We start from the raw sequence: 22,367 nt of genomic DNA on the forward strand, positions 1-22,367 counted from the left end.
ATTTTTTTACTAGTACTTTCTAGGGTCCTTCTTGGAACAGTAATAATTATTGACTGACATTATGACTTTTCACTTAACGATTACGTTTGCTATTATTTTTGAATATCTTTTATGCAAAAAGACGAAAAAAATCGCTAAAGTGTACTGTGAAGATAAAACTTCGTTATGTGATGAATTGAAATTAATGCAATTATTCGTGAGTGTTGTGTATTTGCATTGGTTATAAGGATGTCAAAATAGAGAAACGAATTTCGAAATAGATATATCTTGTGCTTTAAAACATGTGATTTATCAAAAAGAGATAACACAAAATATATGGTTATTCAGAACCGGCAAAGATTATGTAATCTTTTCTGAGCCACGCCCTCTGCCTATGTTCGCACGTAACACCGAAATTTGGAAAAAATAAAGCATTAAAGGAATGCTTTTCATTGAAAATTTTTAAGGATTTTAGAATTGTTATGTAGAGACAAATAAAAGCGAAATTTTTGTCACAAACGATGAAATTAATAAGATAGAATCACTGCAAGAATTTTATTTTTATTCGATTATAATTAATAAATTGAATGCAGTTAAAATATAAATTTTGCAGTATGATTGAGTACACTGTATTTTGATATAATATCTAATCGAAATGAATTTATCAAGAGAATTACTTATCTAATGAAAATGAAATCCGTTTGGGATCAACTGATAAAAATTATTCGTTATAAAACAATCTGTGAATGTATGTACATTTCATTATTACATATTTCGTGTATTTGTACTTTTTTCGAGCTATTAAGTTTTGTTTTGTGTAAATTTTACATATATATATATATATATATAATGTGTGTGTGTGTGTGTGTGTGTGTATATGTGTGTGTGTGTGTGTGATATGTATTGTTCTGTGATATTGCACTATGTTAAAGATGAATTGTGACATATTAGATAACAAATATTTTCTTAATTTCATTATTCTCTATTAAATGAAAAGTGCAGACAATATTTTGTATGTATATATTTATGGTGCATCTGTATATTTTTATGATTCAACAAAATAAAAGATATTATAATTATTTATAAATATACTATCATGCATCAATACAGTAACTTTTATCTACTATAACATATATATTTATATATATTTACATGAGAATTGATTAAAAAGATATTAATTTTTAAAACTAATCGATAATTTTCTTTTAGGCATGATAAATTAAATAAACATGAGGATCACATCATGTTACTTTAAAAGGCTCATAATAATTGCATTGATAATTGCAGTAATATTTTGTATTGGTCAAGTACTTAGATCCGTGCCAGGATTTAATGATGACCTTTCAAATTATGACAAACTGTAAATAATAGTTCTTTGATAATATTTTTTATTGGTAGAAAAATTTGTTAACGTAATTTAATATCTTAACAATGTTTTACTCGTTACTTGTTTCATTGCAGTGTGCATATGTCACAATTGATAAAAGAATCGGTTGAACAAGATACTTTGTATCTGGGGTATGTAGAATCAATTATATGATGAAAAATCAGCGTGATGAACACTATTACTGCTTAATAATAGATACTAAGTCAATTATATTTTAGAAATGGAATTCCAGCATGTAAATTACCAGAATTAAAGGTTTCCAATCCAGAAATAATGAAATTTATACATAATGTACCTCCCATAATTTGTACACCTGAAGATTGGGTAAAAGTTGACAAAACAAGGCTTATAATCGATAAGGAAATAAAAAATAAGTATGGACGGTTAATGTGTACATTTAGTGGTAATTTCAATTATTTTAAAAGTTTAAAATTAATTGACAAAGCTTTAAATGTTTCATTAATGTGTTCTTGATTTGTATTTTTCATTTATAGAGGTAATTAGGATAGACGATTTTAATATAAAATATTCAGAACCAGTGGAAGCCGATGACTTTTATATTCCCAGATATAGTGATTTTGTAGATGTAAAATGCACTTCAGAAAGTAACAAAAAGTTGGTATAAAATAAATCATAAAACAACAAATTAAAAGACTATATTTTGTAGCTAGTTATATTAGATTGTATGAATCATTATCAATTTAATATTTATTAATATTTTAGATGGCATAGTGTTCTAGCTGGTGTGAAATTAGACTTTGAAATCAAAAGGAAGTATAGTTGGGATAATGTTCCAAATAATTCACTGAAATTAAATGTATTAATGTTTGGTTTTGATTCTTTATCTCGTAATACATTCATCCGAAAATTACCTAAAACTTACCAATATCTGAAGCACAATTTGAATACATTAGTTTTAGAAGGATATAATATAGTAGGAGATGGTACTCCGCAAGCTCTTATTCCCATTCTAACGGGAAAAATTGAACTTGAATTACCAGAGACACGTAAACGTATGGGTCAGAAAGCACAATTTGTTAATATATATCCAATGGTGTGGAAAGAATATAAAGAAAAGGGATATATAACAGGATTTATGGAGGATGTTCATCATATTGGAACATTTACTTATCGTTTAAAAGGTTTTAAAGAACAACCCACCAATCATTATATGAGAACATTTTACTTGGCCGCTGAGCGGTATTTTCGTAATTACAATAAGTTTTGTATGGGAAGCATTCCACGCCACGTAGTAATGCTAAATTATATAAAAGCAATTTTCGATACTTACAAAGATGAACCTAAATTTGTATTTGGCTTTCATGGAGAATTATCTCATGATTCCTATAATGATATTGGTGCTGCGGATGAAGATTTGTACCTTTGGGTAAAGCAGTTACAAGACTCTGGTCACTTGAACAATACCATTTTAATACTAATGAGTGATCATGGTCATAGATTTGCAGAAATTCGTAATACTTTGCAAGGTAAACAAGAAGAACGATTGCCGTTCTTTTCTTTCACTTTCCCACCTTGGTTCAAAAAAGTACATTCACGTGCCTATGAAAATTTCTTACATAATACAAAGCATTTAACAACACCGTTTGATATACATAAAACATTACAAGCTATATTAAATTTTGAGAGTCCAAAAGAAGGAGATCGTTATCAAAGAGCTATTAATTTATTTGACAAGGTATATGTGATATATTTTACGTAATAAATATTAGTAATATTTAAGAATTGAACAATCAACAAAAATAAAATAATAATATTTCATCCGTTATATGCATATGTGTGTAATAGATACCTTTGGAGAGAACATGCGCGGATGCATTCATAGAGCCACATTGGTGTGCTTGTCTTAGTTGGAAAGAAATAGAAGTTGATAATCCCAATGTTATTGCAGCTGCCAAGTTTTTTGTTCAATTCCTTAATACCTATACGGAGGAACATCGTGATATATGTGAAACTTTAAAGATAAATCAAATATTGTGGTCTGCTAAACTTTTACCCACTAAAGGTATTATATATTATATGACTATTATTTTATATCCAAGAAAATTATATGCAATAATTGAATATATCTTAGGTTTATTAAATTTTCAAAAATCTGGAGATCAGGATGGCTTTGTAGCAGATCTCAGTGCAAAAACTAAGCTAACATCTGAGATATATCAGATAAAAGTAAAAACAGAACCAGGTGGTGGACTATTTGAAGCAAGCATTACTTATAACGTTAATAAGAATATTTTTAATACTAAAGTAAGTTGATTAAGTGAAACAACATTTTTGATAATTATATTTATTACTTTTTTTCTTTTTTTCTTTCTAGATTTCTGATGTCAGTAGAATTAACAAATATGGATCGCAAGCTAGGTGTGTAGAAAATTCACTATTCCATTTACGCAAATATTGTTACTGTAAAGATTAATTGTATACAGACACATATGTATGTGCATATATAATTACAATTTATTACAATTTATTACAATTTATCACAATTAAGCACATTAGCAAAAGCTATTTATTAGATTTTAAAATTTCTACGTAACTAGAAATATAGATTCTTTTAAGTAATATTTTATCTATAATATTATATCAACAAAGATTACAAAATATATTGTTTTAATAATGTCGAGTCTGCTTATAAATTTTGATTAGATGATTTTTATTGAAATATTTCATATTCTTCATCATCATGCATAATCATTAATAATTTTTGAATAATTATAATTATAAAAATTACGTTTACTTATTATTACTATATTCCATGAATAGAATCGATTATTAATTGAAAAATAATATTTCATTGTAATTTATAAATATTTTATGAAAGAGAAAAAGAAATAAATTTTTATATATGTAACAAAAAGTAAAAGATTCTTCATACGTTTAGATTGGATCAATTATGATAATATTCGTTCCGAATTCTTGAAATATAAATATAATTATTAATAAATGTGCCATGCAAATTAAATTATAAAAACCATAAACGAAACGCATAAAATAGGGTACAAATTAGACAATGTAACTAAAGAAAACGATAATGCCATATCTAATGTAATATGACTTCCTTTATTCATATTTATTTATTTATTTATTTAAGATCATAACTAATTTTAATAAATTTATCGTTAATTTGGAATTAAGCGATTGTAAATTCATAAATGATTATTATTTTTACTCGCGTAAATGATTATAATTCTATATTACAGTTTGTAATATATAATAAGAACAAAAGGGCTAACTAAGAATATATGTACGTATTTGATAAACAATTATGAGATAAATGGATAATTAAAAATGTTATCTTTTCCCCTTTATCTTTTCTTATAAAAAAGTATAAGTAAGTAATATCAATCGCAATATCCTCCAAACTGATGTAGAAATGTTGTTACTTCACGTAGATTTCCATCAATCAATAGAAATCCAACATTCTGTATATTAAAAGGATTATTGCTCGGAAAGTATGCTTGATTTTTATTATCTTTTGCTGTAACTTTTAAAACTGTTGTACTGACACATAAATCATCCAAATATTTTCGTTTTTGTACTCTAAAATAGTTAATGATACAATTTAAGATTGTCCTATGGTATATGATTGTTTTAAATGAAGTAATAAACGAAAGCTGTTAAGAACCTTATAAGATCTTTATAAATTCGCTTTGTCGTATCAAGGTATGGTTTCAAAGTGTCTTCATATTGGCATAAAATTCCTCCAAGAACCAACATTTGGAAAATGCAAAAGATAAATTCTTTTCTTTCATCTTCTGTATATAAATCATATTGGGTTGATTCTTCATCTAATAACATCTATGGAATATATAAAATATCTTTTAAATTAAATTTGTTACAATTAAATTTGTTAAATTTGTTACATTTAATATCTTTTTAACTTACCTCTCTTAACTTGTCAGAAATAAGGAAATCATTAATTTCACTATCATATCTTTTGCGAATAACACCAGAACTATTTATTATTCCATTATCTGGATTTTCCAATTTATTAAAAAAAGACATATTTATAACAGAACATGGTATTTGTTGCACATCCACAGTTGATGCAATGATTCCTAGAAAAAGAGAGAGAGAGAGAGAGAGAGAGAGAGAAAGAGAGAGAGAGAGAGAGAGAGAGAAATAATATAATATCAAAAAGAGATTTTAGTAGAAGGTAACTATGATACCTTGTTTTGTCCACGAGCTTCCTCTTTTTGTTAACAAGTTTTCGGCAACAATGCTGCTTTTAAAAAAGGCCTGCGATTTAACAGCATATAGTTAATTTATATTTATAAGGAATTAAGAAAAAAATAAGTGCAACACTCAATTGCCACTATTACTACTATACCTCAGCAAATTGGTATTTATGATATAAATGAAAAGGTTCATTGAAAGAAAAATGTTGAAGAACGATATTTCCCTTTAATCCCCTATTAAGGTAAATAATATTTGTAATATTAAAACAATGAAAGTCTTTATATGTATGTTTTGATAAAATAAAAATTTATAAATATTATGACAAAAGAGATTACCATTTGTTAAATAAATTTTGCGTTTCTTTATCATTTATATTAAAGTAATTCTTATATGCAAGTGGAATGAATGTATATTGCGGAACGATATCCATTTTCAAACATCTCTTTTGTTTCCATAGAAACGCATTGTACTAAGAAAATTAAAGAATCATCTAAATCAACACTTATGTTCGAACGTTATTGATTCTGTTCAATAAATTAAAAAATTATACGATAAATATTTTAAACTATATCCATTCAGGTTTTTATATATTTCAATGATCAATATAACGCGAGAACTTCTTGAACAATATTATGGATTTCATAATGAATCTAATAATGATAGATCTTTGTCAATTCACAAATGTGTTGTTAATAATAAAAACGATTATGAAAAGGAAAATATTGACGAACAAATGATCTTAAATGAAACGGAAGAAATTGTAACGAAAGATGTGGTACTCTTCTTTTGATCACTCTAATTATTTTGTCCTCATAAATTTTGCTTTAATTTAAACCTTTAATGAAAATACAAAATTCATTGATAAATCATACATCCAATTATATTATCTGCACTTTTTATATAACAATTGTAGTTATTACGCTTGTAATAGAAATGCATATGCATACGTTAACACAAAAATTATTTATTATAGCAAAGTGAGAAGAATCATAATGAGGAGGAGTCAATTGATTTATCTATACATAATTTTTGTGGATTGGATAAAGAGGAAGAAAAAGAGGATGGAAGTATAACTTCTGAATCACATGTACTGAAATCCCATTTTGCTTCTATTTTAAACAATGAAATAACTTTGAAGACTGATCTACATGAAAACAATCCTAATACGTCCTATGTATCTTATGGTAAATAATTAAGAAGAAATTATACAAGATCAGACAAAGTTTTATACCTTGTATTTAAAATAGTTACTTTATCTTAATTTTTTTTACATATCTTCAAGATCCTGAAGAATTATGTATTAGCGAGTTGTGTCCTATACTTGCAGAAGATTTAGATACTATATCTGACATTTCTTCAGTAATAACACAAGATACACCTCAGCACTCAAAGAAAGAATATATAGATTTACTACCTATTCCTAAAAAAATGTCAATTTATAATTCAACATTTGTGGATTTGTCAAATGCAAAACTTACAGTATTTCCAAATAATATAATGCAACATTTTTCAAGGATACGGGTACTGTATATGCTAAAGTTAGTTTCACCTTTTTTAATATGTTATATCAAATTGTACTACTATATATATATATATGGATTACTTATAGATGCTTTACTTAGAAAATAATGCCCTATCAGAAATTCCTGAAGAGATCTTTCCTTCTTTACAAAATCTTGAATGGCTAGATGTACGGAATAATCAATTGAAAACTTTGCCAAAAAGTATAAAATCTCATTCATCTTTACATACACTTTTATTACAAGGAAACAAAATTCAGGTTTTACCATTAGAACTATGTAAGTATGCAATATAAAAGACTAATTACCTAATTATGCATATCCAAGTTTACTTGCAATTTAAATGCTATTCTATTTTGCATATGAAATATATATTTATATATTTCATTCATAATATAAATTTGTAGGCATGGTACCAAAATTAAAAAATTTACAAGTAGCGCGTAATCCTCTTACTATGCCACCGGTAAATATTGTAGCACTTGGATGTTCTAATATATTAAGTTTCTTAAAAAGTGAATGGAATAGATTACACCCAGATGAAGTTGGAATAATACCTGTGAAGGGTAAGAATGTGATCCTTGCATATGCATTGCAAATAGAAGCAAGATTCTAATATATAAATCCTGTTTTATTGTCTTAAACAGAAGCAAAGCCTAAATCGTTAACAGTTCTTAATAATGAGACAATTAATAAAAAAAAATCGGACATTTTAAAAGTTGTTAATTGCTATAGTTGCAGTGATATATCAAATAAATTTAATAAGATGTCTATGACAGAGAAAAGAAAAGCTTATAAACCAAGTAACAGGTATAATAATATAAGTATGAATTTATCTAATTAATTAATTATTTTAATTATATAGATAATGATTAGTTAACATAAATATAATATTAAAATTAATTATAACATGCGTGCTTCTGTAGATGTAAGAGTAAAGGAACAAATCTTGTCAAACAAAATCAACTTTCATGGATTGATGAAATTACAGATATGTTGAATAAAGAAGCTTATGTACTTCAAAAAATGAAGTAAGTAGTCGTCTATATGAATTTCTAATATATTTTATAGCCTATTTAAAATTGATACTTATCTATTTTTACAATTACAAAGTACATTGTCACTCATTTTTAATTATATAGTAGCACCAATAAATATTTTAATATTGTATATATTCTTCTGCTTTTAAATAGACCAATTGTTAGTTTTATATATTGATGTTAATAACGTTTGTTTCTCTATTGTTCATACTTTATATATAGAAATAAAGTAGCTCTACAAGAATGGAGAGATGATAAAAGCAGTTTCTCTAAAAGTATGGAAAAAGCTACAAAAAGAAGAGAAGGTATAACGATAAAAATGCGTTCATTTAGTTGAAGATAAAATATTTAAATATAATTAATTCATATGTTTGTTAGATGACATTCCATTTGCTATCGATAACGTTGACGACTTATATATATCTAAAGCAGAAGACAAATTGGTAAGATATTTTAATAAAATTACTCATTACATTACGATAGAAAATTATAATAAACGATCATCTTTTAGAATGATAAAACGAATTTGCAAAGAAGAAACAAAGCAATATTTGTATCGCCTACGTAAGTATAATGACGATATAAAATAATTTTGTAAGTTGTATGTCTCAAAAGTTATAAATATGATCGTATTTTTACAGTAACATAAATAAAAAGATTATAGAATTATTGGACTCATTAGCTACAATAAATACAGATGGAATTACAAGCATGACACCAACTTCCAAACAAAAGTCTTTAAATGATACAATTAAAAAGGTTTGTTAGATTATTCGTAACTCCAAATTTCATTGAAAAATTTCATAAGTAACTTGAAAAAATGATTGAAAGTTTGTACAAATATTGTTTACAGATTTGTTTTTTACAAAAAGAAATACATCATCTTCAGCGACACAATATTACCACAATGCCTTAAATCTATATTCGGAAGTATAAATCTAAATGTGAATTTTATGCGAAATTGCTTGTATGTGTATTCATATTTTATAATTTATATTTAATTAATGCACTATGATTGTAGATCTATATGTCAAATAATCTGTTATATAATATAAAATATTAATCATGAGTAATGACAATAACATATATATATATATAAAACTATATATATATATATATAGTTTTTCTTTTAATATAATAACATGCAAACAAAATAATAATTACTAGACAACTATATATCACAATTTGAAATAATATATCTTGCATTTGTAGAACCAATTTATATTATTCATAGTACGAAATTATAAAGTAAATATCAGTAATAAAAAATATGTATGGATATAATTTATGCTTTTATAGATAGTTATAAAGAATATTGTAATATATAAATTTCAGTATACGTTAAAATAAAAAAAGCTTATAAATTTTTATGATCGATTAAACAATAAACTAGAAGTCGTAGAATAGATGCGTAAATTATATTCGTCCTTAAGTTTAGAATATCCGCTTAAACATTTCTAATATCATTTTTAGGCTCGTATTACATTACAGAATGAATATTGTATAAAATCAATAATTTTATATCGTCAGAATAGTAACTATTTAAAACAGATTATGATCAAAATTGGTTTCAATAGATTATTAATATATCTTGAATAAGAAAATAGTTCTTAACAAGTCATAAGATTTAGACATCCATTATTGAACACACATAATGGCATTTTATCATATAACCTTTGTTTATGTACATATTAGTTGCACAAATGATTAGCTATTAATCATTACAACCATATAATATTGTACATAAGCAGAAATATTAATAATGCAAATAATTCTAAAGATTTGGAAATTTATGCTCTCCTTTACTGACTTTTACCAAGGACACTACATCCATATTTTATACAGTATTTATTTTTAATATATACATGATATATGTATTTACCATTATATTAAATAGACAGAGGAGAGTGAAATCTTATACACTGTGATATTTCTGTTATAACAATAAGTTTTTTTTGTAATATGTATGCATATTTTTTGTCTGCTATTATTCAAAGAAAAGATATGAATAGTTTATCTTTTTTTTTTTTTTTTGTTAACATCGCGATTTTTTTATAAATCTCTTATAAATTGGACTAAATATAACTAAAAGTTAGGCATTTTGTAAAGGAATTGTAAAGAGTGCGAAGGATTAATTTAGCATTATATAATGAAAGAAAGAAATAAAAATTATTTAATTACACTAAATACTTTTACATTCTTCTATGTATACCTCTGTTAAGACAAAGTATACGTTTTATGTTTTAATATATTTTACTCACACTACCAGAGCGTAAGAAACAAAATGTAAAAAAGGATAAAATTTTTCTCATGTTTGGATTAAATGTATATATATATACATACATACATATATACATACGTACGTACGTACATATACACACACATATATATATATATAAAAATCTAAAAACAGTTTTAATTTGTCGCGAAATTTTTTATGTCATAAATCCTTTCTTTGTTGAAGGTCCAAGTAAATATACTTTATTTAAAAATAATAATTGTGTGTTCAGTCTCTGTTAGAAACTTCTACACATTGTTTTTATTCCAGGATGTTCCTCCTGTGCTGGATTCAATTCAACAAATCCTAATTTTGTATAAAATTCATTAGTTTCCTTATCTGTAGAGCACATGGTTGTATGAACCCCGAAAGATCCTATATATAAATATACAATGCATATATCATAGTCGAAAATTACTATTCTTCTTTCGAAAAGGTTCAAATAAAAAATGATTATATAGTTGTTGAAAGAGTACTTACCATTAGCTCTTAAAGCTGCTAAGACACAAGTAATCAATCTTTTAGGAATTGATTGATCTGTTACACTAGGTAGTATTGCGCACAAAAGTTTTGATGGATGATGTCTACACAGTTGCTCTGATACATCTGGGCTAAATGTATGAAAATACTGTATTGCATCCTTTAATAAAAATTAAAATAATGGTAGATAAAAAATCATTGTATAATAATGTTAAATGTCAGCACATATATTTATTATACTGTGTATAAATACCTGAATATCCTGTGGTAAATTATTCATACCATTATCTAAAGGATATTTCATTTTTAATTCGGGAATCCAAGAAACTGCCAACCTCTGGTTATAAGATTTAACGTTTAAGGCAGCTAGTGCATATCCTACTATTCCATTCTCATCTTCAACAATCATACATAATTCAGGACTTAATGTTAAAAATCCACCAACTAATCTAAAATGGTAATAATATTTTTATAAGATAAAATATTCATTGTTTAGTAAATTAAATATTTTAATAGAAAAATTGATATTGTGCGTGTACTTGTCTGCTACAGCCGATGATCCTGTGCAATTAGAAATTTGATTGCATACTGCATAAACTGCTTCTTCATCGCTCGCTAAATAAGGCCGTATTGTATATATTTTACTACTAGGTATTTCTGGTGCTTTATAAACAAATAAATCGTTACCGCTGTCCACTGGAATTAATCTCTAAAAGCAAATATAATTATATAGATGCATGATTACTTTATAATAATTTTATAAAGCCAAATTCTACCTGTAGGTCAGCAGTAAGACCACCGCGAAAGACCCATGGTTCTTGATCACCACTCATAAATGTTTCTTTCCAACCATTTGAAAACCCTATTTTAAGGCAGAAAATGATTTTATTAGTGTACTATTAAATACATAATTTCATTCGTGCGTAATGTCTACGAACATATTGAAATGGCCTCCACTGCACTGGGCATCAATTTTGCTTATATCTATGTCATGCACAAATGGGTTTTTAGGTATGGCATTTCATTTTCTTTCCTTCAATTATCTTATTAAAACTGGCGTTGTCTAAATACAAGAAAGAAGAGGGAAAGAAACTAATGTCAATTTGAAAAATACGAATTCTCTTATGAAAATGACATTACGAGAATAGTGGTATAGTATTTAGATAAGTGCCTTTCTTTCTAATATATATGTAAAAAGAAAAAAAAAAAAAAAAAAAAAAAAAAAAAAAGAAAAAAGAAAAAGAAAAAAAAGAAGAAAAAAAAAAAGAAAAAAGAAGAAAAAAAAGATACTGTGCATGCACAGTACTATTAAACAACGAAATACTTCAAATTATTTAAAATATTTATGAGAGAGATGAAACTGCATATTTCATGTCATTTATTTATTATAAAAGAAGAAACGAAAAGTGATAGAATTATAATTGCAAAACTATTTTGCATGATCATAAACTCTTGGACCAATATATATAGCATATTTATTTAGTGAAATTATATTACTTCTCTTGCCAAATTGCACCTGAAATAAAACTCTCATTATCCTGGAAAGAATATAGTTTCTGGAACTAAGCAAAATAAGTTAGCACAGGCAACTTGGCAAAAGAAAATATTTTTCGGGCCATTTACGATTATTTATTATTAATAAAATGTTAATTGTAAAGAAAGTAGAATTACTTATTATGATAAATATAAGATAAACATTACAATTAACTTTTCTTTTTTTTCTGTCGTAACTGACCATATAAATATTATGTTTCAAGAGTTTATGAAATTTTATATATTAAAGTGTCGTTTTACTAAACATAAGGAGTTAAACATACTTTATCTGCAAAACATATTTTAGTCTTATGACATGTTTAAATCAATATAGATAAAATTCAAAAGAGTTTAAAATATATAATTTTTACAATCTACTATAAAATGTTCTCTATATAATATAATAGTATACAATAAATCGTGAACACATTTAAATAATATAAAAACACACATTTTTGTGCGTCTAATGTAAAATTAATTAGGAACAATGGTTTGATCTATTATTTATAAAGGTTACAATAACCATCACTGACTAAAATAGATGTGTTACTTGTAATATTAATAAGTATGCTCAACCCGCATTATGGTATAATGCGTTAAGATCGCATGTCAATCGCGCATTAATGTCCTGAGACATAGGAATGCAGCTTCTACGCGCGTATTTCTTATTTATATTAAAAAATAATAATGAATGTGTCTGTATTGTGCAAAACCTTGAATATATAATAGAAAAAAATGTGATAGCGTTGCTTTCAAATTCAAGGTCTCGCCAATCGCGCGCGCAATGGTAAATTACTTAAAACTGATGAATCGCATACATGTGTAGCTTCCCTGGGTATACGTTGTCATCGTCGCTGGGAATCTGCCAAATGCTATCAACAGGACAAAAACACAGAGTGGTAGTTAGTCGGCGTATTAAAGTCGTATCATTCCTCATATATTATTATCATAGCAGAAATGTCAATATTGGAAATTATTATTATTTCTATATAATTGTTTAATATACTTTCTATGTTATAAAGAGTGTATATATGATAAATACGTTTCTGCTAAGTATTGTCTGTAAAAGAAAGTCAATTAATATGTTAATAGCTGGCACAAGAAGATTTCAAATCCAATATTTGTTCATCCATGAAGAAATGCTGTTGAATGGTTTCCCAGAAATACTTATCTTGTAAGTTTTTGCCGCAGTACTCGCGCAGGAAAGCCACGATATTTCTTTTTATCATTACATTCATTTGTATCATCTTTACGATTTATATTACAGCATTAGATTAAATTTAATTATGCGTGGCTGACCTAATTAAATTAATTCATTCATAAATAAGAGCTTGCTATATATGTAAACGAGAATCTATGATAAATTTTGTTTAATTTTTCACATTCAAATTTGTTTAAATTAACAGATGCATTATACGAGTAAACCTATTTATATAAATTTGATTCAAGTTTATAGCAATCTTATTTATTCAATTTCATGCAATGCCGCATGGGGTACATTCATTTCTAAAGCGCAGAAATAAATGTAAGAAATAATTTCGTGGATATGCGATCCACAGAATGCAATAATTTACCGATCATTACAGATGTCCCCAATTTTACAAACACATAAATATTTATAGTGACATAAATCTTAAAAGTGTCTAGTAATTACATTTGCGTAATATACGATCGGGTGATATGTAAATTAACTTCAAAAAATACATCATATGTATTATGAATAATTAATTTCTATCTTTTTGAAATGTATTAAGTAAAGGTGTATAATTCAAAATATGAAATAACTCTGTCTATCATCCATCAGAGTATACCTCTGATAATATGTGATGGAACAGCACTGAAGGGTACATCAATAATTTTCGGATTTAATAAAATGTGTTTCAACAAAAATTTTTTTAAACAAAAAAAAAAGAAAGAAAAAAAAAAAAAAGGAAAAAAAAAAAAAAGAAGAAAGGAAGAAGAAAGAACTATTTTGAAAATTTAACATCTTTTTGCAAGGAAGACGATTATAATTGTTAATAAAATATAATAATATTTATAATTTTAATTATAAATATGTAAAAGAAATAACATAAATTGTATGAAATATAAAAAAAAAAAAATTAAATAAAATTAACATATAATATTATATTATTACTGTACTTACACTTTACTTAAATCCATTATTTTACTATCTAGGCGTATAACATGATCTTTAATTGTAACTAAAATATTATTATTACGAGTTACAGTAACATAATTATAATGAAAGTATACCTTCCTTGTAAAAAGTTTAATTAATATAAAAGTTAAAAAAGACGCTACGCACTTACCAATATTGTAGATACATCTGTTCTGAAATACAAGTACAGATAATAAATAATAATATTTTTGAGAAAGGCCAACAACAGCATTTGTCTGCAGCTAAATAAATTATTCCATATAGCCAATATAGTTCAAGTACAGTGAGCAGTAAACTGAGAATAAAAATTTAGAATCGAATTAATATATATTAATTTAATTTTTTTTTTCGTTTATAACATAAAATTATGATAGATTATTTAGAAATTAAATTACTGTACCAGCATATTAGCATTTTGAGCAGACTTTCATCATTAACGTAATACTTTGCTAATTGAAATATGGAACCACTTTCAATGCATATTTCAATGGATATTACTCATATGTATCGATTCCAAATGTTACATTGTTCTCAAAAAGAATATATTACTTTTAGAAAATTTTACGTAAAAAGATTGTACTTATAGCAGAAATAATGTAACTTACCTAACCATTTTACATAACTATTTAGCAATGATACAACTCCTCTCATGTCCCACATATATGAATATAAATCATATAATAGTTCGCGATTATTACAGTACGTAAGTCGTTGAAATAATCTATTTACTGCGTTACACATATCATTTAATTTAGCTGCACGTGCATGCCATTCTTCAATCTGAAATATATATATTAGAATAGTAAAAGGAAAAAATAAAATTGTAATTAGTTTAAAATGAATGACAAACTGTATTTGCTTACGTCAGATTGCGAAACAGCATCCTCTTCTTTTGATTTCTTCATAACAACATGAGCATTGCTCTTTAACCAGTTGAATTCTTGTAATAATTGAATACCTTGACCACCATGTTCAAACGGTAAATAGAATAAGTCACACAACAAGCATAGATCCTCTTGAGTCAATTGTTTGTCTGCATCTTTTATCGATGAAGACTCTTGATCTACATTATCAGTATTCTCATGAGTTTCACTATCATTCTCGATTATCATTTGTGTACCGTTTACCGTAGGAGAAGTACCATCTACTTCTACTTGCATACCTGCGGAAGCTTCGCTACATGTCTAGGAAAATGTGAAAAAAAAAAAAAAAAAAAAAAAAAAAAAAAATTAAAACGAATTTACACTTCAAATTTTTATAAATCCATTTTAAAAATGGCTTACAGAAGTGTTTTCCACCATGATGTCGTCTTCTACGTGTATTTTTATTCCATGAGCAGGAGAATCACTTGGGGTTGTGTTACAATCCATTGGCTCAACCGAAGACAAGGTCGTTGTAATTCCCTCATTTCCTACACTGGGAGATATCGTTGAAACAATAGGTTCGCTGATTACTTTGGTATCAGATACTAAAGAATTCATCATGGGTCCAGAAGACGGTTGAGCAAAGCTATCACTACTTGTAACGGTAGAGCATACTTCAGCCAATGCTTGAAGATGATTCGAATTAGTTACTGGTGTAGGAGTTGCAGGAACCGTTGTTGTTGTTGTGGATGTCAAGCTCATACAAGTATTTACAGAAGGAATAATTGGGATCGGTATTGTGGGAGCTACGCATGGCTGTGGTTTCGCGATGACGCCCCATGCTACTTTTTTCTTATTAAATTCTGACAACCATTCATTTATCGCATTTTTGAGCGCATGACGTGGATGATACATATTTGGAGATAATGTTGAAGGTACGTCTTCCCCAATAACTCCATCTTCTGTCTCTGTTTCTAATTTAATATCAGCAGATACAGTGTCATCTATAAAATAAGATACAAGTAACATATTAATATACTGTTTAAGGTATTTAAAAAATATAATATACTGAAACGTACTCAGACTTAAATCTCTCTTCCCATCAATATTGCACCTGCTCCATTGTGCCAAGGTGTGAATAGCGACAAAATTCGCGCCATATTCACAATTTGGATTGGTCAGAACACCTCTGAGTTTAGGAATAAGATCAGGCGATCTACCTGAATACGGCCCAAGGAAAACTCTTTTTTGATCATAATCATTAGCATGCAAGTTGTCCCAAATGACAGGCGGCCTTCTGAGAACTTCTGTAATTTCTTCGATAGATTCAACCGTTAAGAGCCTTGATATTACTTTAGGACCTGTCCACATTATATCAATTTCTTGAGCTAATTTCATTCCAAGGGTATTTAAGTACTCGGAAGAGGATACATTGGGTATTGCTCGAGTTGCACAATATTGCGTTGGACATAAAAGAAAACGAGGTTGCCCAAGATGTTGAAAAATATCATTGGTGACAGAAACCTGGATGTACGAAAAAAAAAAAAAAAAAAAAGAAAAAAGAAAAAACATAAATAACATACTGAAATATATTATGGAAGTATAAAAAGTTCCAATAATAGATGTAAATACTTGTGCATGCGCGAAAGATTGAAACATTTCTTTGTCTGCTTCGCTCATTTCAGGCTCTATGTCATCGAATAGTAAGGCAAATGCGGTACAACCAAATTGGCTGACTTGTTCTAATTTTCTCTTTAAGGCTGCTACTTCCTTGGCACTGGAATACGTGATATCTAATCCTGGCGATAGAGCATAATAAAACGTGATACCACATTCTCTAGCAGCTGTAATCAAACCCGTTAGATGTTCCGCTTCTTCCACCGTATACAAATCTCTCCAATAAGCACGATGTTTATAATCGTCTTTGGGTGCATATAAATATGAATCCATTCCCCATTTTTTTAGTCTAAAAATATAAACAAGCTTATGAGTTTCTTTGCGCATATCTCGTGCATTTTAGAAACTTACTTTTGAAACAAATCCTTTCGTTGCTCCGTTGTCCATGGTCTTCCATAAAATCCTATTATAAATGAAATATAACGTAATGTACTGTATGCATGAGAAAAGAGATAAAACGAAAAAGAAGAAAAAAGAAAAAAAAAACAATAAATAAATAAAAAGAAACCCATATCCACAATAATGTAAAATGAGGCTTTCTTTATCAAGATACAGGTAAAGACATATCCTATTGATAAAATAAAAATAATAATTTTATATTGTTTACACACCTTCTACTACACCGCAAATGAAATTTCCATTTTTAGTGTTTAAATTTGCGGCCCCGTTTGTCTCCGCCATTGCGGATCCGATGAGGCACGTTTGTTTAGAATCGAGTTGCTAAGATGGCCGAAGGAAACTGTTAGCGAGAAAAACTCACTTTACGTTAAGTTGAGCAAATAAATAAACGATGAATTTATAGAACGTAAGGCACGTGTTAGCTGGTTGTTATTTTGACATTACTTTTTTAAGAAGATTATTGAAAAAATGAGTTCATCACATAATACACAAGAAAGAACATCTAAATTTCGTATTCCTATATGCTGCGCCCTCACTGTTCCGATCGATAATGAACGATTTTTCGATAAATCGACTCTGCAAAATAAAATATATTTTGATCTGTGGCGCCATCACAAATCCCTCATCTGTATATTAAAATATTCATGATTATTTGTATCAAGAAAATTATAGAAGAAGAACAATTTATGATTAATTTACAATTCGATTAATATCGTTATATGCAAAAAATGCAAACAGAAGTTCCTCCCAGTCAAATTTTTTATCGGGTCTATGAATTATTCTGAATTTGTAAATTTTGTTCATACAGCTTTTCACTCTTTTAACTATTTATATTTATTTATTTAAAAATAATTAAGCAAGTGTCTATGAATATAAATTTTTATTTAGGATCTTTCGATTCTCCATAGTTTTATTATTTCTTTTTGCTCTACATTATTGAAGATATTATATTAACTTAATCAAATCAATATTGAATAAATAGAGAAATGCGTTTATGAGGGATAAATCAAATATACGTAGATAAAAAAAAAAGAATAACCACATGTACGCATGCGCCAATAAAAGGTCGTTTTCCTTGGATCTTCGCGCCAAGTGCCATTGTTACGGAATTCATAGTTACGCGTCTTTCGTTGTTGTCATATTAAAATACATTTAAAGATAATTACGACATCGGATTCTTATAATCTAAATCATTATAATATACTTCAATGTCAAAGTTGTATTTCACGATCTTTGTCCTCAGATTAACGTAATCCATTGATCAAACTTTCAAATTTGAAGTTACCTTCATATGGAAAATATTTATGATAGATCGAAACATGAATGGAATTTGAGGTATTTTTAATATAATATATCTTCCTTTGCTAATACTTATAAAGGCTTAAAATTTTTTGCATTTATAATGAATTTCATACCAAAGTTGTTTCTATTTTTTTTCATAATTACTTGCAACGATCATCGGTAGATGTCGTTAGAGCTACTGCACGCGTCGTCACATGCTCTATATATATATATATGTGTGTGTGTGTGTGTGTGTGTGTGCGCTTGTTGTGTGCGTGTGTGTATATATATTGGGTTGCGAAGTATGGATAATATTTAGAGTGCACACAAGTGAAACGTTTAAAAATATCTTTTACGAAAATTTTAATAACGATGAATTTTTTTTACAGATTCCTTTATTAACTATACCGTCATTGGATAGAAAGACAGGTTAAACATTGGAAGGATTCGTGGATCTATCATCTAATAAGGGATGTATAACATAAAATTTTATGGGTTAATAATATGACTTTGCTTCGATTATAAGATTAGCGTTTAGTAGGACAAATTTTATGATAATATCATTTAACAATCATGTAATCAGATAATAACTTTGATAGGTTCTAGTTGAATCACCTAATTATGAAGCTGATTGATACAAAGAATATTTGATGAAATCTTTGATAAAGAAATAATGAAGAGGATCGAAGGTATATAGGATTTTAAACGTTATCGTATTAAATGAAAAAAAGGATATATCGTTGGATTAAGTATATTATGTATGATAATCGAGAGGTCAAGAGAAAAAGTGTCGAGGGGATAAAAGAAGAGAAACGAAAGAGGGTCAGAACAGTATCATATCGGAAGACAATCGAAGAAAGGAAGTGTCATCTAGGAGGAGAATCGTTTTCGAGGAAAGTCGTGGTGTGGCGCCCAAATCGTTTGCAAAAGAGGGTTGTGTTTTTCGGCTGGTCGGTACGTCGTCGTTGGCGTAGAGGTGGTCGTAGAAGAGTTAAGAAGGGCGAAGGGAAGGGGCGGGTGTAGTCAGGCCGTGGTTGTTACGGCGCGAGTGGTACGGTATCAGTGCGAGGCCGGCTATCAGCCGCCTAACGTCAAAGTCAATGGTACGTTTGAACGCGTATAACGGTACCCACTGTTGCAGAGTGGGTAATCGCTCAGTGGCTCGTACCGATCGTACCGGAGCTACGTATATTCCCTTTCCGCGTTAATCAGTCCTACCGTTCAAAGGAAACGTTTTTGATCCCTCGCATCGTAGAACATTGGAAACGAAGATCCTTTTCCTACCAGAAAAGCGATCGGCTTTCTACACGCAGCAATGCGTCGTAATCAATAAGGACGATCGGCGCGCATGCATGGCATCGTCTTAGAGCGAAGGAACATATCACGCTCTCTCACATTCGTTTTACGATCGGTGCATATAAACGAGCTTTGGCCGATGGTAGGAAGGGAGGAACGGTGGATAGGTAGAAAGGTAGATGAATGAATAAGCGGTCGAATTAAAGAACGGAAACAGGTAGATGGATGGATGGATGGATGGTTGGATGGATGGATGAGAGGGTGCGAAAGTAGCTTCTTTGGCGAAACGAGTACTAGTGAGAGGGCCAAGTGAGTGAAATGCGCAGAGCGAGGTGGGATGAGAGAGAGAGAGAGAGAGAGAGAGATAGCGAGAGAGAGAGAGAGAGAGAGAGAGAGAGAGAGAGAGAGAACGAGAGGAGATAGGGGATAGGAGATAAATAAATAAAAAGAGGCGAGGTAGAACGAACGAATATAATCGTGACTGGAACGTGTATCGAAGACATCAATCCGAAAATATTGACGATCGGTAACTTAAACCATAATTTTCCGTGATTCGATTCGTTGTGTCGCGTTATTGCAGTGCCGTGATAATACGTAAACGAATGATTTTCTCCCGTCGACATTGTTACCTTTAAAAAAGCACAACGTTCCATCGTTTTGTTCAAGGAGGTAAGAGTGGAATATTGAGATTTAGGGTGTGCTCGATAATCAGAATCAATCGAATCGTAATTCTGTATCTTCGTTAGGGCGTAATTTGATGGTAAGAAAGAAAGGAAAGGAACGAGAGAACGTGAAAAATATTAAATTTATTAATTGTCATTTTTAATATATTTATATAATAAAATCAGGAAATGTAATTGCAGCAAAAGAAGAATGATCCGATTAAAGCAAATCAGACTTGACCGATATATCTAAGAAGGAATACGTCGTTTGAGTTGGAAGGGAAAAGAGGAAACTAAAAAGGAGAAGAGATAAAAGTTGGAAAAAAAGGAAACCGGACAGGATACGTGCGAAAGAATTGAAAGGAGAGAAAGAGAAAGAAGTAAAGAGGAAGTATAATTTTGAGTTCCGGTAGGCGCTCGAGCGACATCTTCTCTTATCTTGTGGAGTTTTCTAAGGAGAAAGAGAGGGTGGGAAAGAAAGAGAGAGAGAGAGAGAGAGAGAGAGAGAGAGAGAGAGAAACAGAGAAAGAGAGTATGAGCGAGGGAGAAGGGGCATGGAAGGATATGTTGGTTGATGATTCTCGATCGATACGCGCCACCCAACGTCTCAAAGATCTGTATCCGCCTTTTAAAGACTCAAAATCGTTCGTTTTGTAATCGTCGTTTCCTCGACGGAAGAGCGCATCGAAAATGGAGCAGGACGAATGTACAATCATGGAACGAAGAAGCGCATTCGAGACGAAGGAATGAAATTAATCGCATAGGACTTACAATTAGATACTATCGTCATATAATAGTGCAAAGTAGCAATAAAGGAAGAAAAAGAAGGGAAAGAGGATAAAAAAGAAAAAAGATAAGGGGGCAAAAGAAAATGGCATCGCTCGTCTCTCGTTTCTTTCGTAGAAGATACAGCCGTGCAATTACGCAGGATCCAATGATTTCGGCGAATGCGATAAAGCGCGGGAAGAATCGCGAGGATTCAAATAGATCGAGAGTTCTTTGATTTTCGCGAGATATCGCGTGCTGATTCGCCGAGTCGACGGAGGGTTGTGCTGGAGGTGGTTGTGGTGGTGGAGGTGGAGACGGAGGAGACGGTGGTGGTGGTGGCGGCGTGGGCGAGGGCGAGGGCGGTGGTGGCGGTGGTGACGGTGCTGGTGGTGGTGGTGGTGGAGGTGGTGGTGGCGGCAGCGACGGCGGTGGTGGTAGTGGTAGTAAAGAAGGTGGTGGTGGTGGTGGTGGTGGTGGTGGTGGTAGTAGTGGTTGTGCCGGTGATGGTAGCAGTCATTCGGTCGAACAAAGAGCACGAGAGCCTCGTGGCGCGAGCCAAGCCGAGCTGAGCCGAGTGAAGCCGGTGAAAGATCGGAAAGGCGGCGAGTATCGATATCGATGAGCAGACGCAATCCGTCCCGTAGGGAGCAACGGTGTGCGAACGACATTTTTTTCTCGATCATCCGGATTTCATTATTACGGATAGAGCCTGAAGAAATTCATGCGCGTCAGGAACGACGACGAGAGCGATAGGAAGCGGTTAGAGAACTATCGCCGTCCTCGCGACGACGCGCGAAGAAAAAGTACTCGCGCGAAAGGGAGGGAGGGCTCGGACGACAGGATCCG

At 29.8% G+C, this 22,367-nt stretch overlaps 4 protein-coding genes across 6 annotated transcripts; 2 read left to right on the forward strand and 2 right to left on the reverse strand.

Annotated features, from left to right (window-relative positions):
* The first annotated feature begins 27 nt into the window (after positions 1–27).
* Positions 28–5,193, forward strand: LOC118447091 (uncharacterized). Of its 2 annotated transcripts, none has more exons than XM_035878586.2 (9): positions 28–727; positions 1,189–1,339; positions 1,441–1,497; positions 1,585–1,769; positions 1,861–1,981; positions 2,090–3,062; positions 3,173–3,389; positions 3,459–3,631; positions 3,702–5,193. In XM_035878586.2, exons 2-9 carry the CDS (start codon positions 1,209–1,211, stop codon positions 3,798–3,800), a joined length of 1,956 nt encoding a protein of 651 aa, XP_035734479.1. In that variant the 5' UTR covers positions 28–727; positions 1,189–1,208; the 3' UTR covers positions 3,801–5,193. The 2 variants fall into 2 exon arrangements, with proteins under 2 accessions (XP_035734479.1, XP_035734477.2); XM_035878584.2 differs by lacking the exon at positions 28–727 and adding an exon at positions 846–991.
* On the reverse strand, positions 4,617–6,191 carry LOC118447097 (cilia- and flagella-associated protein 300). The gene is made up of 6 exons (XM_035878592.2): positions 5,899–6,191; positions 5,715–5,796; positions 5,554–5,623; positions 5,270–5,442; positions 5,010–5,182; positions 4,617–4,924 (listed from the first exon to the last, which is right to left on the reverse strand). The coding sequence occupies exons 1-6, from the start codon at positions 5,991–5,993 to the stop codon at positions 4,726–4,728; spliced, it is 792 nt and encodes a 263-aa protein (XP_035734485.1). The 5' UTR covers positions 5,994–6,191; the 3' UTR covers positions 4,617–4,725.
* LOC118447095 (uncharacterized) lies at positions 6,124–9,354 on the forward strand. Its single transcript, XM_035878589.2, has 12 exons — positions 6,124–6,338; positions 6,537–6,747; positions 6,846–7,084; positions 7,173–7,362; positions 7,491–7,649; positions 7,731–7,893; positions 8,010–8,114; positions 8,346–8,428; positions 8,502–8,566; positions 8,635–8,687; positions 8,765–8,882; positions 8,977–9,354. Exons 1-12 carry the CDS (start codon positions 6,159–6,161, stop codon positions 9,037–9,039), a joined length of 1,629 nt encoding a protein of 542 aa, XP_035734482.2. The 5' UTR covers positions 6,124–6,158; the 3' UTR covers positions 9,040–9,354.
* A 155-nt stretch (positions 9,355–9,509) lies between these two features.
* Oga (O-GlcNAcase) lies at positions 9,510–18,053 on the reverse strand. Of its 2 annotated transcripts, XM_035878617.2 has the most exons (13): positions 17,727–18,053; positions 17,467–17,518; positions 17,071–17,404; positions 16,518–16,962; positions 15,859–16,442; positions 15,439–15,759; positions 15,181–15,355; positions 13,233–13,286; positions 11,658–11,743; positions 11,421–11,590; positions 11,135–11,330; positions 10,882–11,041; positions 9,510–10,776 (listed from the first exon to the last, which is right to left on the reverse strand). In XM_035878617.2, the coding sequence occupies exons 1-13, from the start codon at positions 17,794–17,796 to the stop codon at positions 10,640–10,642; spliced, it is 2,784 nt and encodes a 927-aa protein (XP_035734510.2). In that variant the 5' UTR covers positions 17,797–18,053; the 3' UTR covers positions 9,510–10,639. The 2 variants fall into 2 exon arrangements, with proteins under 2 accessions (XP_035734510.2, XP_035734511.2); XM_035878618.2 differs by lacking the exon at positions 13,233–13,286.
* Positions 18,054–22,367: the final 4,314 nt, after the last annotated feature.

Source organism: Vespa mandarinia, chromosome 4 (genome assembly GCF_050613455.1).
Source record: "Vespa mandarinia isolate Hongniang chromosome 4, ASM5061345v1, whole genome shotgun sequence".
Classification (NCBI taxonomy): Eukaryota; Metazoa; Arthropoda; class Insecta; order Hymenoptera; family Vespidae; genus Vespa; species Vespa mandarinia.

Excerpts from the sequence above, each read along its gene's own strand:
- LOC118447095 (XM_035878589.2), top strand. The coding sequence starts at position 6,159 with ATGATCAATATAACGCGAGAACTTCTTGAACAATATTATGGATTTCAT. Across the intron at positions 6,339-6,536 it reads AAATTGTAACGAAAGATGTG|CAAAGTGAGAAGAATCATAA; the intron begins GTACTCTTCTTT and ends TATTTATTATAG. Across the intron at positions 7,363-7,490 it reads GGTTTTACCATTAGAACTAT|GCATGGTACCAAAATTAAAA; the intron begins GTAAGTATGCAA and ends ATAAATTTGTAG.
- LOC118447097 (XM_035878592.2), bottom strand. The coding sequence starts at position 5,993 with ATGGATATCGTTCCGCAATATACATTCATTCCACTTGCATATAAGAAT. Across the intron at positions 5,624-5,714 it reads ATAAATACCAATTTGCTGAG|GCCTTTTTTAAAAGCAGCAT; the intron begins GTATAGTAGTAA and ends GTTAAATCGCAG. Across the intron at positions 5,183-5,269 it reads TTTCTGACAAGTTAAGAGAG|ATGTTATTAGATGAAGAATC; the intron begins GTAAGTTAAAAA and ends TATATTCCATAG.
- LOC118447091 (XM_035878586.2), top strand. The coding sequence starts at position 1,209 with ATGAGGATCACATCATGTTACTTTAAAAGGCTCATAATAATTGCATTG. Across the intron at positions 1,498-1,584 it reads CAAGATACTTTGTATCTGGG|AAATGGAATTCCAGCATGTA; the intron begins GTATGTAGAATC and ends ATTATATTTTAG. Across the intron at positions 1,982-2,089 it reads ACTTCAGAAAGTAACAAAAA|ATGGCATAGTGTTCTAGCTG; the intron begins GTTGGTATAAAA and ends TTAATATTTTAG.
- Oga (XM_035878617.2), bottom strand. The coding sequence starts at position 17,796 with ATGGCGGAGACAAACGGGGCCGCAAATTTAAACACTAAAAATGGAAAT. Across the intron at positions 11,744-13,232 it reads TACCCAGGGAAGCTACACAT|GGTTTTCAAATGGTTGGAAA; the intron begins GTATGCGATTCA and ends GCCTTAAAATAG. Across the intron at positions 11,042-11,134 it reads ATTTACCACAGGATATTCAG|GATGCAATACAGTATTTTCA; the intron begins GTATTTATACAC and ends TTTTTATTAAAG.